The 14537-nt window shown below is 36.2% G+C and overlaps 2 protein-coding genes across 5 annotated transcripts; one reads left to right on the top strand and one right to left on the bottom strand.

The window, feature by feature from the left end:
* The first annotated feature begins 1533 nt into the window (after window positions 1–1533).
* On the top strand, window positions 1534–6615 carry LOC137935151 (uncharacterized). Its single transcript, XM_068779822.1, has 8 exons — window positions 1534–1891; window positions 3225–3293; window positions 3415–3444; window positions 4074–4106; window positions 4852–4922; window positions 5736–5817; window positions 6140–6241; window positions 6397–6615. The coding sequence occupies exons 1-8, from the start codon at window positions 1790–1792 to the stop codon at window positions 6430–6432; spliced, it is 525 nt and encodes a 174-aa protein (XP_068635923.1). The 5' UTR covers window positions 1534–1789; the 3' UTR covers window positions 6433–6615.
* A 581-nt stretch (window positions 6616–7196) lies between these two features.
* LOC137934361 (uncharacterized protein At1g51745-like) lies at window positions 7197–14480 on the bottom strand. Of its 4 annotated transcripts, none has more exons than XM_068778645.1 (5): window positions 13799–14480; window positions 10256–10982; window positions 10027–10159; window positions 9296–9334; window positions 7197–9029 (listed from the first exon to the last, which is right to left on the bottom strand). In XM_068778645.1, exons 1-5 carry the CDS (start codon window positions 13990–13992, stop codon window positions 7789–7791), a joined length of 2334 nt encoding a protein of 777 aa, XP_068634746.1. In that variant the 5' UTR covers window positions 13993–14480; the 3' UTR covers window positions 7197–7788. The 4 variants fall into 4 exon arrangements, with proteins under 4 accessions (XP_068634746.1, XP_068634747.1, XP_068634744.1 ...); XM_068778646.1 differs by having other exon boundaries at window positions 10027–10270; window positions 10757–10982; XM_068778643.1 differs by having other exon boundaries at window positions 10027–10982.
* Window positions 14481–14537: the final 57 nt, after the last annotated feature.

Below are 14537 nucleotides of genomic sequence, written 5' to 3'. Positions count from 1 at the left end.
TTTATAATAAACTATAATCATTAATTGGTTTAATTAACCAATTGTTATAATTAATTAAACCATAATTATTGTTTTAATTTATAATAAATTATAATCATTAAGTAATATAATATAATTTTTCATTAATTAGGATATTAATATATTCTAATACTACACGTTAAATCACTTATAAGTGTAGTAACCACGCTTATTTTTGTTAATTATATGTTTAGGTATATGTTCTATTTAAGTATATTATAAAATGTTACTTATTCTCTTTTTTATATCATATTTTTCATTTGGGGACACTAACACTGGAATCTGTTTTCCAACCACTTGAACTCGTTTATACTAACACCCAAACATGAGTTAAAGTGGAAGCAATTCATCTCACTTCAATTCAAGTTTCCACTTCATTTCCACTTAATTGTGGACTAACCCCCCCTAAGCAAGTGTAGAATGAATTATATTTCTTTTGAATCACGTCAGTTCATTGACTCTCAGGCAAAAACATGGGGAAACCTTATTCAAACTTTTTTTCCTAATCATTTACTTCTCTCTTGGGCTCCGTTGTCGTTGCCCATTAGCCCACCGTAGTCTCCCGTCGTTGAGGAAGATGACACGCCCCGAGAAAATGGCAAACGAAGTTAATTTTTCCTAAGTTAGGAAAAATTAAACCAGTGTCATAAAAAATAATAATTTATGTTTGTTATTTATAAAATAAATATTTTTATTTATTCAATATATTCATTTTATAATTACTGTATTACATTAGTGATTTAATAGTCATAATTAAAATATTGTTAAAATAAATATTTGATAAATTGTTTTGGTTTAATTATCCCATTGTTATAATTAATTAAACCAATGGTTTTAAATTTTGTGGCAATATATTATTAATTAATAATACATAAAAATATATATTATGTTATTGATAAATAAATAAATTTATTTATTATATTAAATTTGTAGTTTTTTATGTTAAAATGTATATTATGTTATTATAAAATAATTTATTTATTTATTATATTCATTTATGTTATTTTTTACTTTTATTTATTTATTTTTGATAATTTATTATAGTCACACATAATTATTGTATTAATTTATAATAAATTATAATCATTAAGTAATATAATATAGTTTTTCATTAATTAGGATAATAATATATTTTAATACTATACATTAAATCACTTATAAGTACAATAATTATGTTTATTTTGGTTAATTATCTGTTTAGGTATATGTTCTATTTAAGTATATTATAAAATGTTACTCATTCTCTTGTTTATATCATACTTTTCATTAGGAGTCAGTAACAATAGAATCTATTTTCCAGATGAGTTGAAGTTGAAGACTAATTGAATTCTTCACATAATTAAAAAAAGGTGAAGATATATATCAGAATGCAAACTTGGTAAACTTGGTAAACTTGGTACCAGTTTATGGGGATATCGGATTTCCGGTACGTGTCAAAACCTCGAAATCTAATATATATCAGACATATTGACCGAGACGTTACTCTTGTGCCGATCTCTATCGAGCGGACACGATGCCTGTCGGGCATTGAGCGGGAATTCCAGGAGGGAAAATAAGTTTACGCCTCAGTGAGGAAGCGCAGAGACGTTCCCTGCCAATGAGTACATTTGAATTTTCGTGACTCATGTTCTTTTCAGAACTCAGAGAGGTTCTGTACCGGCGGTACCGCCCTTAGCTGTTTTTCAAAGTCTTCCTGTTCTTAACTTCGTAGAAGAAGCGTTGGCTTCTCAAAGAAGACTCGGAGAGAGACGAGAGTGTTCGGATGTAAAGGATGGACTCTACGAATCATCCTTCTTTCGGAGTGAAACAGTCACATCTCAAGAGGGCATTTAAGCGGTGCACGCGTTCCCTACTGGAATCATGTTCCAAACAGGTCTCCCTCCCCCCTCTCTCTGCTTGCCCCTTCCTTCGTTATCGCCATGTTCGACCGATCTAGTCTGAGTGGGAGAATTTGATTTTGTTACTTAATGTTGTAGATTTCTAGTTTATTTGACTTCCTGCTATTCTTGTTGGAGGAAGAAATGTGCGGTAACTAAGGAACAAAGTCCTCCTTCTGGGAACTCACAATCGATAGAGAGTTTTAACATTTTCACTGGTAGTGGTTTTGACATTTTCTTTATATTGCATAAAAAAAGCTTGTCAGGTCGGTGATGCGTATTGGAGGTGTTTATCTGGCTTGGGTTGTGGTTTATCATCATAATACTCCAAATTCTGTGGCTTTTGTGCCAAAATGAAAGTGTAATATTTTTGTTTTTATTTTGTAAATTGACATATGCTATTTAGTTTCTACTGGAACTGAATGATGCTTCTGTTCAAGGAGGTAAAAAACTTACGACCTAGTGAGATCTGTGTGCTGATGTTTGCTTACTTCTCCAACAGAATTTTATCCCTTTGTAATTCATTTTCAAAATTTATGTTAAGGAATAGTCCCACATGGAATAATGAGTAGAATGATCTTGAGTTTATTAGTTGGGAAAAAGGTTTTCTAAGTTGGCTAGTCATTTTGGGATGAACTTTGGACCCAACTTCACATGGTATCAGAGCAGGTATTCATATGTGGGCCTACACCTAAATTATCCACTTGTAGAGCTACAAAAAGAGAGTCTACACCTAAAAATTATCCACTTGTCAAGCCACACAAGAGGGCCTACACATAAAATTATCCACTTGTAGAATCACAAAAGAGGGCTTACACCTAAATTATCCACTTGTAGAATCACAAAAGAGGGCCAACACGTGAGGGCGAGTGTTAAGGAATAGTATCACATGGATTATTGAGTACTAAAATTTTGAGTTTATTAGTTGGAAAAAAAGTTTATTAAGTTGGCTAGTCGTTTTAGGATGGATCTTGGACCCAACTTCACAAGTTTCATATGTCAAAATGATGTCCTTGAAATTCTTCATGTCAGATGTTTATGATGTTTTTGAATGTTTGGCCTCTACTTTTGGTTGGCAAGTTAGATTAGGAAGTAGCTACATCAATTGCTGGCACAACCTTGTGTTGTTTGCCTTGTGATCATATCTTGCTCACAATTAATGAGGCTAACATCAATTTTCACTTTAATGTTACATGGCCATCAATGAAAAACAGAAACTTTTGAATCTGTATTTGGTTAATAATTACAGATTTTGGACGCCTTTTTGGAGATGTGAATTTTCATGAAATTGGCCAAATGATCCATTTATTTGGTGTTATGAACAAACAGGAATTTGACAGGGCATTTTCAACCTTTACTGATTCTGAGCGGGAAGGTCTTTATCAAGTATATCTGAATGTAGGCTTCACATCATTGTGTGTTTTTTTTTCTAGTGCTTAGTGGTTCTTGGATATTTCATGTGCACTGTTTCCTGCAACGTGTTTGCCATGGCCTGATTTTTGTTCTATTTGTGTTTCAGTATGTCAGTTCTCTGCACGAAATCATTGAGGTATGTATCCAAATTCTTAGCCACTTATTTACTACATATTATAAGGAAAAATTGATCATTCAATGCCTAAATACTTGCTTGCACTGTCATTTGTTTATGAATTTTATTTTAGTCACATATTTATAGATTCTCTGTACTGTGTCTATAATATGGGAATAGGATGGACTTTTTCTTGTTTCTTGGATTGCATTTGCTTGAGTTTGGTTAGTGATTTAGATGCAATACTGTAGACTTCATCAGTGTATGCTCTTAATCTCCTTGAGTTGGAGCATTTTCGAGTCTGCTAATGCAGTTTTATAATTATTTTTAAATGACTACCTGAAAAAAAATAGGGTGAATATATTTTCAACCGCTGTAAGCATTTTTAAGGGTTATAAGTTTTGAGTCCATAATGTACTGATTATATTGCACTATATGCTTTTATTCTGTGTCTTTCTTAACCCAATGTCGAAAATATGTTTCCACTTATTTAATCTAATTATGTTTCACCAGTTAGTTTATTTAAAATTCCATCTGGAATTGATTTCTGTGTTATTTTGTCAGAATTGTTGTCATAATGATATTATCATTTTATAAAAGTCATAGAAAACTAATTTGATGTCTCAACTGATTTTCTTCAATCTTGTTAGGTGGAGTTTGACAATATCTGCCAAGAATCACAGGTAGATGTTTCCATTCTCTTTTAATTTTTACTTGTACCAAAGAAGGTGTTCCTTGTAGGTACCTAAGGCAACTTGGCTATGACTTTTGCTTTTAGAAAGGCCCATATAGAAAATATCATCATTGTGGCCATCCAGGATACTTTAATGCATGTCCAAAGAATGATGAACAATCAAGCACAGATTGATGGGGCACATTGTTTTACATTACCATCCATAAAAAATACTTGGTTTGCACCAACTTGAGGTCTTAGGCCCATCCATATTCTGTAGTGATGATTTTCTTTGGGACTTGCATAAAATTTGTGTTTTCAGGTGAATTTTCTGTGAGCAATGATACAAATGAGCAATATCTCAAATGTGAACCTGCTTATTCCTCAATTTAGTGTAAACGGTGTAGAGGCTATTATTGGTTACCAATTGCCAATGGATGAACCATTTTATAATAACCTGATTTGGCCAATTTATTGTATACTTGCATAACAGCAAATTGCCAATATCGTGTGTTGGGTTGTGCTTGTGTTCTTGTGTTCCTATACTAGAAAGTACCTTCAGGCTGTGAAGGACAAGATTGTACCCTTCATCTTGCAGGGAACCAATTTAATTACCATGGACGACCTTCCAACTGATTTTTTTTTGGGTGTCAAGTTACACCTTACATTTTCTGATAGTGGTGAACGTTGTCAACTTTTGGGTTTTTCTAATGTCTTAATTCTTCTGAATACTGTCTGCAATTTCTGAAGTATAGGTTTGTAGAATTCTTGACACAGCAGAGCAGATGGTGGAAGAGCAAAAACTCGGCTGTCTCTTTGGGGATGGGTATGTGATGCAGCCCCATGTTTAGTTACAAGAGTTTGAACTTAACATGAAAAGCTAGAAAAACTTGGGAAGACTGTCACAACCTAGAAATCTCATGACATTATGTAGAATATGGATTCTTAATTATTTTGCCCTCCAATTTGGCCAAGAAGTTCAAAGAGTTAATTTCCTGCACTAAATGGTATTTTTCATTTGATTTTACTGAGTACGGTTAATTGTTTGTCTTTGTTTTTCTGCTTAAATTCTTAGTTAATAACCTGATTCCGTATTATATGAGAATATAAGGGGCAAAATTGTCATTTTGTTTGGAATAGGAGGCTGTAGGGTTTATACCCTAGTGCCAACCTCATTATGAATTTTGAAAGAAAAGTTACCATTTTTGCTATCTCATTTCTTAATATTTTTCAGTTCAGATTGGATATGAAATACTCTGCCACAATTATAGCAAATTTATCTATGTCAATTCCTGGTGAAGTGCAAATTTACTGATTTATGTACTCCTAAATATCCAAAATGTAAAATTGATTTTTTTGGTGTTTTATTTGTTCAATACGTGCATTATTATGTGATTTATCTTTTTTTTCCAAAGCAATTGTCTTATCACCTGGACTACTTCTTGGCTTCTGAAGTTGTTTATGAGGTAATGCCTTTGCAATTTGGTGGATCTTGATAATATCTTTTCACATTATATGGTCTTTTCAAACATTTATCTCTACACTTATAATCCATTTTTCATTTTGGCGTCTCTTGTGAATCTCAATTGAACATGATATCTTGGAAATTGTTATTCACCCTAGAATTTCTAAAATGCAGGATAAGTTTGGCAGATATCAAACAGGGAGAGTTAGAAGCAAAGAAGAATGAAATCCATTACCTGGAAAATATGTTGGAAAAGGTGTGGCCTATTAAACAAAACTCTTCTTCCCTTCCCCTCTTTTTTTTCTAGACAATAAAATGTCATGTTTCAAACAATATACTTAAAAGCTTTGATCTGTTGTGATGTTTAATGAGAGTAACCATGTGATTGTTACTAGTGATCACAGACAGGAGATAAGATGGCTTCAGATGGGCATAGCTTTCCTCCAAGACTTCTATCAATTCATGCCATCTTAGAAGGCTTCCTACATTGATTTTCTCTTTATTCTGCAAAAAAAAAAATTCTTTCTTGCAAGAAATCCAACTATCAGTAAATGTGAGGTTGTGCTTTTGGCTTTTAGATTGGAGAGCATAACAGTCTTCTACGGGACCGTATCAACTGTCTAAAGGCTACAAAAGAAGCTTCATCAATTTTAGATGTTACAAAGGATGTTATTCACAAGGTAAATCTTCTTTTTCATTTGATTGATCTTTTTTTTTTTTTTTTTTTTTTGAATTTTCTCATATTGTGGGTGGGGTGGGGGAGGGTTTGTTTTGATTGGTATTTTATATGTAAAAAAGTTTTTGTTCTAAAAATTACCTTGTGAACTTTGTGCAGCTGAGGGATTGCAACTCAGATTATGATCATGCTTAGTAGTATTGTCTTACAAAAAAAAGGTTTTGAAGAACAACTTTATAAGGTCTGTAGAGCTTTTTTTATGTCATGGCTAAAATGCCAGTGAAAGGCAATTCTGGTGTTTGGAGGATCTCAGGTATATATCATCTGAAAGAGTGTGAAGAACATCTACTTTATTTAATCATATACTCTTTACCTTGCTATCAGACTTTTTCTGTATTCATCAATTCATTCCTGTAGTATCTTCACTAGGCAATGTTATCGAAGCCCTATTTTATACAGCTTAAAATCTTGGTTCATGTAAGCTTCAGGACAGCTTTCAGATAAACTTACTTTTTGATAATATTATGTTTGTAAATAGTGAACCCCAAAAGAAAATTGAATGTGGAAGTGCGAAACATAAAATTCTGATATTGAACTGATGTAAGGTTTCATGGAAAACGACTCTTAAGACCCCTGTGTTTTGTCTTGTATTTACAGTGATAGTAAACCCTTTTGATTCAATTCAACTGGCAGCCTTCAATGCCTCTATTATATGAACTTTTCGCCAAAACTAAGCACGTAAAGCACATTTTGAGGTGAGAAGACATAATCAGTTAGCAATGTACGACCCATTGCTTGTTTACGAAATAAATTATTCCACAAGAAATGAAATAGCTGAAGCATAATTTTGGAATTTGGATAGCATAATCCTGTACAAGAAGGCATGTTTACCTTTACTCAGGTTGGATCCCACTAGATAACATTTTTCTAATATGCTGAAACAGAACGAGAAGCCCATAGAAGCCATAAACTATTCTCTGATGGCCTTCCGAAAGTATACCATAACATAAGAAAAAGTCCCATTTCTGGATCTTTCACAATATCATCATCTGAAATGTTCTATTCTATTTGTGAGTGGCAGGACAAAATCCGCCATCCTAAAAGTTGCAGTAACTACTTTACAAGAGCTCACTGGCCCTGATTAAAATGAAGCTATGTTGATGCTCCTGCCCTCTGCTACCCAATGGAACACCTGCAGGTGGATCCCAACTAAACCTAGTTTCCAATCTCCCCAGAAGCAATTTGAATAAGATTATACAACATATCTGTGCCAAGACAAAATTTACATGGGTTGACAGAATCTACGCCCTCACGCCCAGGCTGGGATTTTATTCCCCCCATTCAATGAGTATAACAAAATTACCCAATGAGAAGGGAGACTCAACCTGAGTGACCTGACTCTGGAGGTATGATTGAATCAGACGAAATATTCCAGTTCATTAAAGTTGGTGCATGACTGGATATTTTGGATGAAAGGAAAGAGCCAAAGAGACAGGTTCTATCAAGTGCTATGAAGGTTTCCTTTCTGATCTGTTGTAAGGTTGTCAAGTGCTATGAAGGTTTCCTTTCTGATCTGTTATAAGGTTGCCTCCCAACTGCTTCTAGTATTCTACTAAACACCAATTTAACTGGGACACATGCTATTGAGGGTGCCAACTCCTCCGATTTGATCAAACCACGGGTTTCATGTGAAGGTCTGGGGTCCTGGATAGCAATTGAGGAGAGGGTTCTGGTTTTCTGGTTAGACAAATTTGCTCTCTTCAACTGCTTCTTGGGGGACCTCTTGTCTGCAAGGGGACTGCGTCCATGCAGGTAGCTCTTCTTCATAAAACGTGCCTTGTGATGTAATTGACCAACATAAGGCTTGTATTTAGTTTCAGCATCAGAATACTGAAGAAACTCAGCCTCTTCACCTTCCAATGAAGGAGGTGGTCGCGGGACCCGATGCATGGCAGTCCTTCTGGCTGTCCGCCAAACAGGTGTCAGACCTGAATTTCCATCGTTGTCTTCCTCCATGTAGATATTTGTAGAGAGGAGAACATCGGTGGAACCATCTGGCAAGGTCTCTATTTGGACCGGGTGTCCTACAATGGCTTTCCCATTCAACCTGCTCATTAAAGAGACCAGAGGGACCCTCTCTCCTTGATAACTTGCCTGGACCTTCAAGTCGACATCTACCAGCATTGAATCCATCCCATTGCCAAGATGGCCAACATAAACTGGGTTAAAGCCCTCATCTGAGTCTTCCCAGTAGCCTCTTAAACCAGCTTGAGAGTCTTCATCTGAATCAGTTAGATCATGATTTCTTCTCCTTCTGTCCCTATTCGATGACTTAAACATGAAAGGGTATCTTCTGTTGCTGTATTCCATTGGGGCCTGCACCAAGTCATTCTCAATCAATTCACCCTCATCGTATCTATAACTTAATCCATCACCTCTACCATAAAGTCCTTGTCCTGAAGCCCTATGACCAATCCTTGGGGTAACAACCACATTCCCTTTGCTTTCACGAACTGCCCCATGAGTGGACCCATTGCATTTCTCAGCAGTAAAAACAGGATGTGTACCATCATTAACCTCCAATGACCTCTTGGTTAAATTACGAATGTTGCGCTTCCCCTTTAATTGCCATTTCGAACCTCCCATATTTGCAGAGATACCAGCAGTCTGCTCCTGCAATTGAAGCTGAGAACCATAACTTGAGTCATCAAGATCCTCAAGTTCATTAGCTTGTTTTTTTTCCATGCTTCTACCAGAATCTGTGGGTCCCTCTGCTGCCAGAAGATGAGGATCTGGACACCAACCAACAAACATGTTCAGAGAAGCACATATGCTATTGTTTCCTTTTCTTTTTTCAAAATACATTTATCTAACAAATAAAAACACCAGGATTTTCTGAAAAGATAAAAGACAAGTTGTTTGATAAAGTATAGAGAGAAAACACATGGTGCAATGAGTTGACTAGAATGAGATAACATTGCTACTGTAGATAGCTTGCTCTTAGTGATACTCATCAAGATCCTCAAGTTCATTAGTTGCCTTTTTTGCATGCTCCTACCAGAATACGTGGGTCCCTCTGCTGTCAGAGGATGAGGATCTGAACACCAACCAACAGATATGTTCAGAGAAGCACACGTGCTATTTTTTTAATAAATTTATCTAACAAATAAAAACACCAGGATTTGCTGAAAAGAAAAACATGAGTTGTTTGATAAAGAATAGAGAGATAACAAATGGTGACAATAAATTGATTAAATTGTGATCATATTGCAACTGTAGATAGCTTGTTCTTAGTGATAGTAACGAATTAATATAACTATCATGAGAACAAGAAAAATCAAGAACAAACTAAGTTGGGCCAAACCTCCAGAAAAATAATTTAAAGAGTGAGAGACATTAAGAAAACAGAAGGGGAGAGAAAACAACTACTACAACAGCATCATAAATACCCACAAAAAAAAGTTGATTGCATCCCAAAAACCACAACAAGTGCCTTACAGACAAATAAATATAAAACATATCATCAATTTGCAATGAATAAATGAAGCTAATCATACAAGCATGACCATCAAGTGGTCAATCCCCTATGTCATAGAAAGTACATATGCTTCAACAACATCAAATGTATCTGGTATGTGTGTGTGGTCAACATCCCCTATGTCATAGAAAGTACATACACTACAATGACATCAAACGTATCTGGTGTATGTGTGTATGTGTAGGCATATAAGTAAAAGAGACTCTATATCCACATTTTTCCCTGCAAAGAAAATTAGACTGAAATTTAACCTGAAAGTAAAGTTGTTTCCTCCTCCAAGTCTGGATCTAAGTAATCCCTCTGTGATGAATCAGATTCCTCCTCTGATGATCCAGAGCATGCTTCTTCTTCTTCTTCTTCAATCACAGGGCCAGCTAGCTGCATCTGATCAGAAGGAAAATTTATCTGATTCAAACACTCATCTGACTCAGCCGGAAGATAGATACATTTGCTCCTTTTTGCCCGACATACAACACTAACCTGCTCCCTTTCCCCCTGCGTAGACATAGACACAGCATCACCATTAGATGGCAAAGATTGGCATGATGGCAATTTTGCACTGCTCTGTAACACTTGAACAAGAGGTCGACGTCTATCACGCCGCTTAATGAGCAATTCCTCAGTGGAACCACCTTGTGATCTTTTCCTTTTGATAGCCATAGAATTCTTGCCACTATTAACATGATTTGAAAGAACATGCTCATGACAATTATCAAGCGGTGTAGATATTTTTCTCCTTGATGGAGCAATCCGAAGCCCAAAATCTTGCAAACCTCTCATCCGAGGGACAGCTTCAGAGTTATCATCTTCCCAACTTCCTTGTCTCACATATTTTCCTTTTTGAACAAATAAAGAATTGCCCAAGCCCTCTTCCTCAAGAGATGAATTTGATATCTTAGAATGTGGATTTGATCGGTGTAGTACATATTTTCGAGGGTCTGTAGCCTCATTGTTGTCCAAGAGATTTTCTGAAGGGCCTACCTTCTCAGTCATCTGGTCAGAAGTGATGCCAAACTTCTGCTGTTTCTTTTCAAGTTGCTGCTTCTCAAGTTCAAGGGCATGAAGAATAGCATCTTCTCGACGTGCATATTTTTCTCTTTTCTTTATGGGGACACCCTGAGAAGATTCAGCCCTTTCTATGCAATCATCAAACTCTCCACATCTAAATGCTTTCACACGTTTAGATTTCTCCAAATTGTACCAATCCCTAAGACGTAACGAGGAAAAACCCAAATGTTAGTAGTTAACAGAAATAGAAAAAAATATACTTCTTTTTACTATTCAAAACAAGATGAACCTTTTTACCAAGCATAGGAAAGACTAGCTTACACAGATAATTTTCAATAGAAGGAATGTTTGATAAGGCAAGTAATTTTAACAAGAAAGAAAGAGTTGCTTTGTTTTTCTTGTTTATTGTAGTGGCAACAGTACATTGAAGTCACAAAAACATATACCCACAACGAGGTAGTAACTCAAGCTAAAGAAAATAAAAAAATAAAGGTATGGAAATATGTTGGTGCAGTAGAGATTGATGATAGATAGATAGGCTATCAAGAGTCTTTCAAACTTCCAATAAAAATAGGTCTGTGTCTGCTATCTTGAATTTTAATGATGCAAGACCCATTCAAAATACTTTCAAGGGTATTCCGGAAGAATTGGCTGAAAAGATAACTTTTAAAATGCTTAATTTATGATTACTTCATAATTTTTCTCATATTTAATACTTGTCAAAACCCATACAATCAGATTTTAAAAAATTATTCACGGTTAAAGATGTCAAAAACAGTCCCTCAGTACATCTATAAAGACCAGAGGCTTCTTAAGAAGCAAACGTGATAGTTGAACTAGATTGTAATGTGACACCATCATTTGATGTGTTAGTGAGAAATATTCTCACAATTTGTCTGGAGGATGCCCTTCCTAGTGTTTGGAAGTCCTTACAAAGGGAACACAAGAAATTTTCTTGCCCCAACCCATGATGCTGGGTCCTACATCATTGCTTGGAGCATTTCTGAAGCTCTCAATCTCTTGTTGAGATGGAAGTGGTCAGTTGCAGAGTCCAGGAGCATTCATGAGTTTAAGGTTGTGGGAGTATTATAGAAAATCATATCAGAGATTTTCACTGTTTGGAAGGGTCATTAGCTCCATCCATCCCAATGCAGGCAATCTAGTTTTAGTGGCTCTAGGAACCAGCAAAGAAAACAGACTGCAAGAAAAGAACAATCAACAGTCAATTCGTCAAAAAGGATGATTAACTGTAAAAAATATTTTACAAGAAGTTCATTCTTAAAATTTGCATTTATATACCACAGGTTCAAATATTTACTCTTTTATAGAAAATTACCATACTAAAAAGTTTACAGAGAAAAACAAAATATCTTTAATTAACCATTGGAGGAGACACTTATGGTGTTTCCACCCATTGTCATCCTCAAGTTATTTCTGGACATAAAGAAAGACAAAGACATAAAGCATAGAACACAATGCCACCATCTGCTACGACAATTTCATTTTTCTACGCATGCTCAACACCAATCCCAGTGAGAATTCAACTCAAGAACTCGCACTATAAACCCCTTTTGTGACCATTGAACCAAAGTCCCAATGCACAGACAATTTCATATATAAACGTTAAAATAGAACTTGTGCTCATCCTGAAAGGTTCTTTAAAAATGTGAAATACTGACCAGGAAAGCAACAATATTAGGAGCATTCATATGTAACAATCTTTCGTCAAAAAATAAAAATAAAAAATCATGTGTAACAATCAACAAGGAACAGCATTAGAGCATACAGATGCACCTATGAGACTGAAACATAAATATCTACGAATTAGAATATAATTGGCTAAATCAAGAGCTCCTGGCAGATCAGTTAGTCCGGACTCTGACAAATTAGAATATCTTTGCTTTTCTGATGTCCAAATTGGTTCTCCCCTTTAATCATATTCCTTTTCAAGAACATAAATTAATCCTCCATCATCTTCATTGCTTAACTATGATGAGTCAGCTGTCTACAAATTCATGGTCTCATTTGCAAATTTTATGTTCCATTGAGCATGGCTACCATTACTTAACTGTTTATCTTGCTCTCCCATCATGACGAACATAGTACTCAAATATATCTCTTCTTTCTCACCATTCAAATAATTTTTTAAACAACTAGTTAGACAATCTCTTCAAAGAATTGTCTTAACAATTAGGATAGTCTCAATAATGGTTTAACACTAAGATCCATCTTTCAGACTAAAACACACACACTTATTTGAGACAGTGAGCAATAAAAATAGGATTGAAGCCACAAAACAAAAGATAACAGCCAACATAAAAATGCAAGATTCTTATTCGGCAACTCCAAACCGGCTTTTTACTTTTTTGAGGACTCTAAACACCAAAGACCATATAATAAACAAGTAATCCCCATTTCCCTCTGCCAATCTGCACACTTTGTAAGACAATATGGATCATATGAAGAGAAGATTCTCCTTTTCGTGGATGGCATAAAAATTTTCCTATGATGACCTTAGACTACAAAAAATTCCACCGTAAAATACACTGATTCTCAAACGTGCCAAGGAACTAGAATCAAACAAGCTCTCAAAAGACAAATTTTTAAAAATAACCGTAAAAAATCCTACTTGAATAATCTTAATAGACCACAGGTATTTCAAATATAGGAAGAACAATTTAATGGGAGGATTCTCCAAAACCTTATAACATTTTCTTACGAAATTAAGCACATTTTATGCTTTTTGACGGTGGAAGATGAACATATAAAACCATAAAACTTGAGGAAAAATTACATAGGAAGTCTCTGTATCTACCACACTGCACATTGTGAGAAAACCTCCAGCCACGGGAAAGGGGGACTAGAAGGAGCGGGTACAAAGGCTCCAGATAAATTTGCATAAAAGGGAAAACAAAAACTTGGGAAAAACCATCAAATGGAGAAGAAAATGAGCTTTAATCATTCTACACTAGCGAAAATCTACAGCCAAATTCAAGTAGATCAACACAGACTTACACACTGGCATCCTCTCTTCCAAGAAGCTTAACCGGCGTCCCAGATCTCGGTGACATAAGATGCGAAGCCGAAAGTTCGTCCGACCCAAGAATTCTCCCCGGCCACCAAGAACCATTCCTCCGCCGCACCCAAACAATCGTCCCCGCGCTGCAATCCACCTCCGCTCCCTCCGGTAACCCCTCCGAAATCCCCATCCGTCTCTCCGCACTCAACACCAAACCCTAGAAAACCCAAAAAACAATTTACAGAACCCAACACCCTACAGTCAGGCAGTCAAACGACCGACCTGCTCAGCCCCCGGCAAACGATAACGCGAACATGTAATGCTGCCAGCGAACCGGTGTACCACCCTTCACCGTGGATCCGTCGGGACTGGAGGGGTTTCTCGTCAGGGTTCCCATTCAAACTCCAGTTACTCCCATTTCTAGGGTTCTCTCCAACTCTCATCGATCGGAACGTGATTGCGACAAGTGGCCCCTCCTGTCCCGTTTCGCAAATAGGACAGAATCCCGATACCCCTTATCTCCCCCTCCTCCGTCCTCCGTCCTCCGCTCCTCCTCCACTCCGACGAGATTCACAGGCGAAAATCGAAACTCAAAACTCGAAACTCGGAACTCAGAACTCGGAAGTCTTCTTTCTCTCTCTCTCTGTCTCTGCGGTGAGACTGGTTAGCCTCGGGGGAGTGGGGGGAGAGGGGGTCGGGATCGAGCCACTGGCTTGGTATAAAAGGTGGACCGGT

This window comes from Aristolochia californica, unplaced genomic scaffold (genome assembly GCF_029961685.1).
Source record: "Aristolochia californica isolate CCGP_79_NKW_82.1479 unplaced genomic scaffold, dmAriCali1.0.hap1 SCAF_6, whole genome shotgun sequence".
In the NCBI taxonomy this organism is placed as follows: Eukaryota; Viridiplantae; Streptophyta; class Magnoliopsida; order Piperales; family Aristolochiaceae; genus Aristolochia; species Aristolochia californica.
The sequence above is the reverse complement of the archived record's forward strand: the minus strand, read 5'-3'. Positions and strand labels throughout refer to the sequence as shown.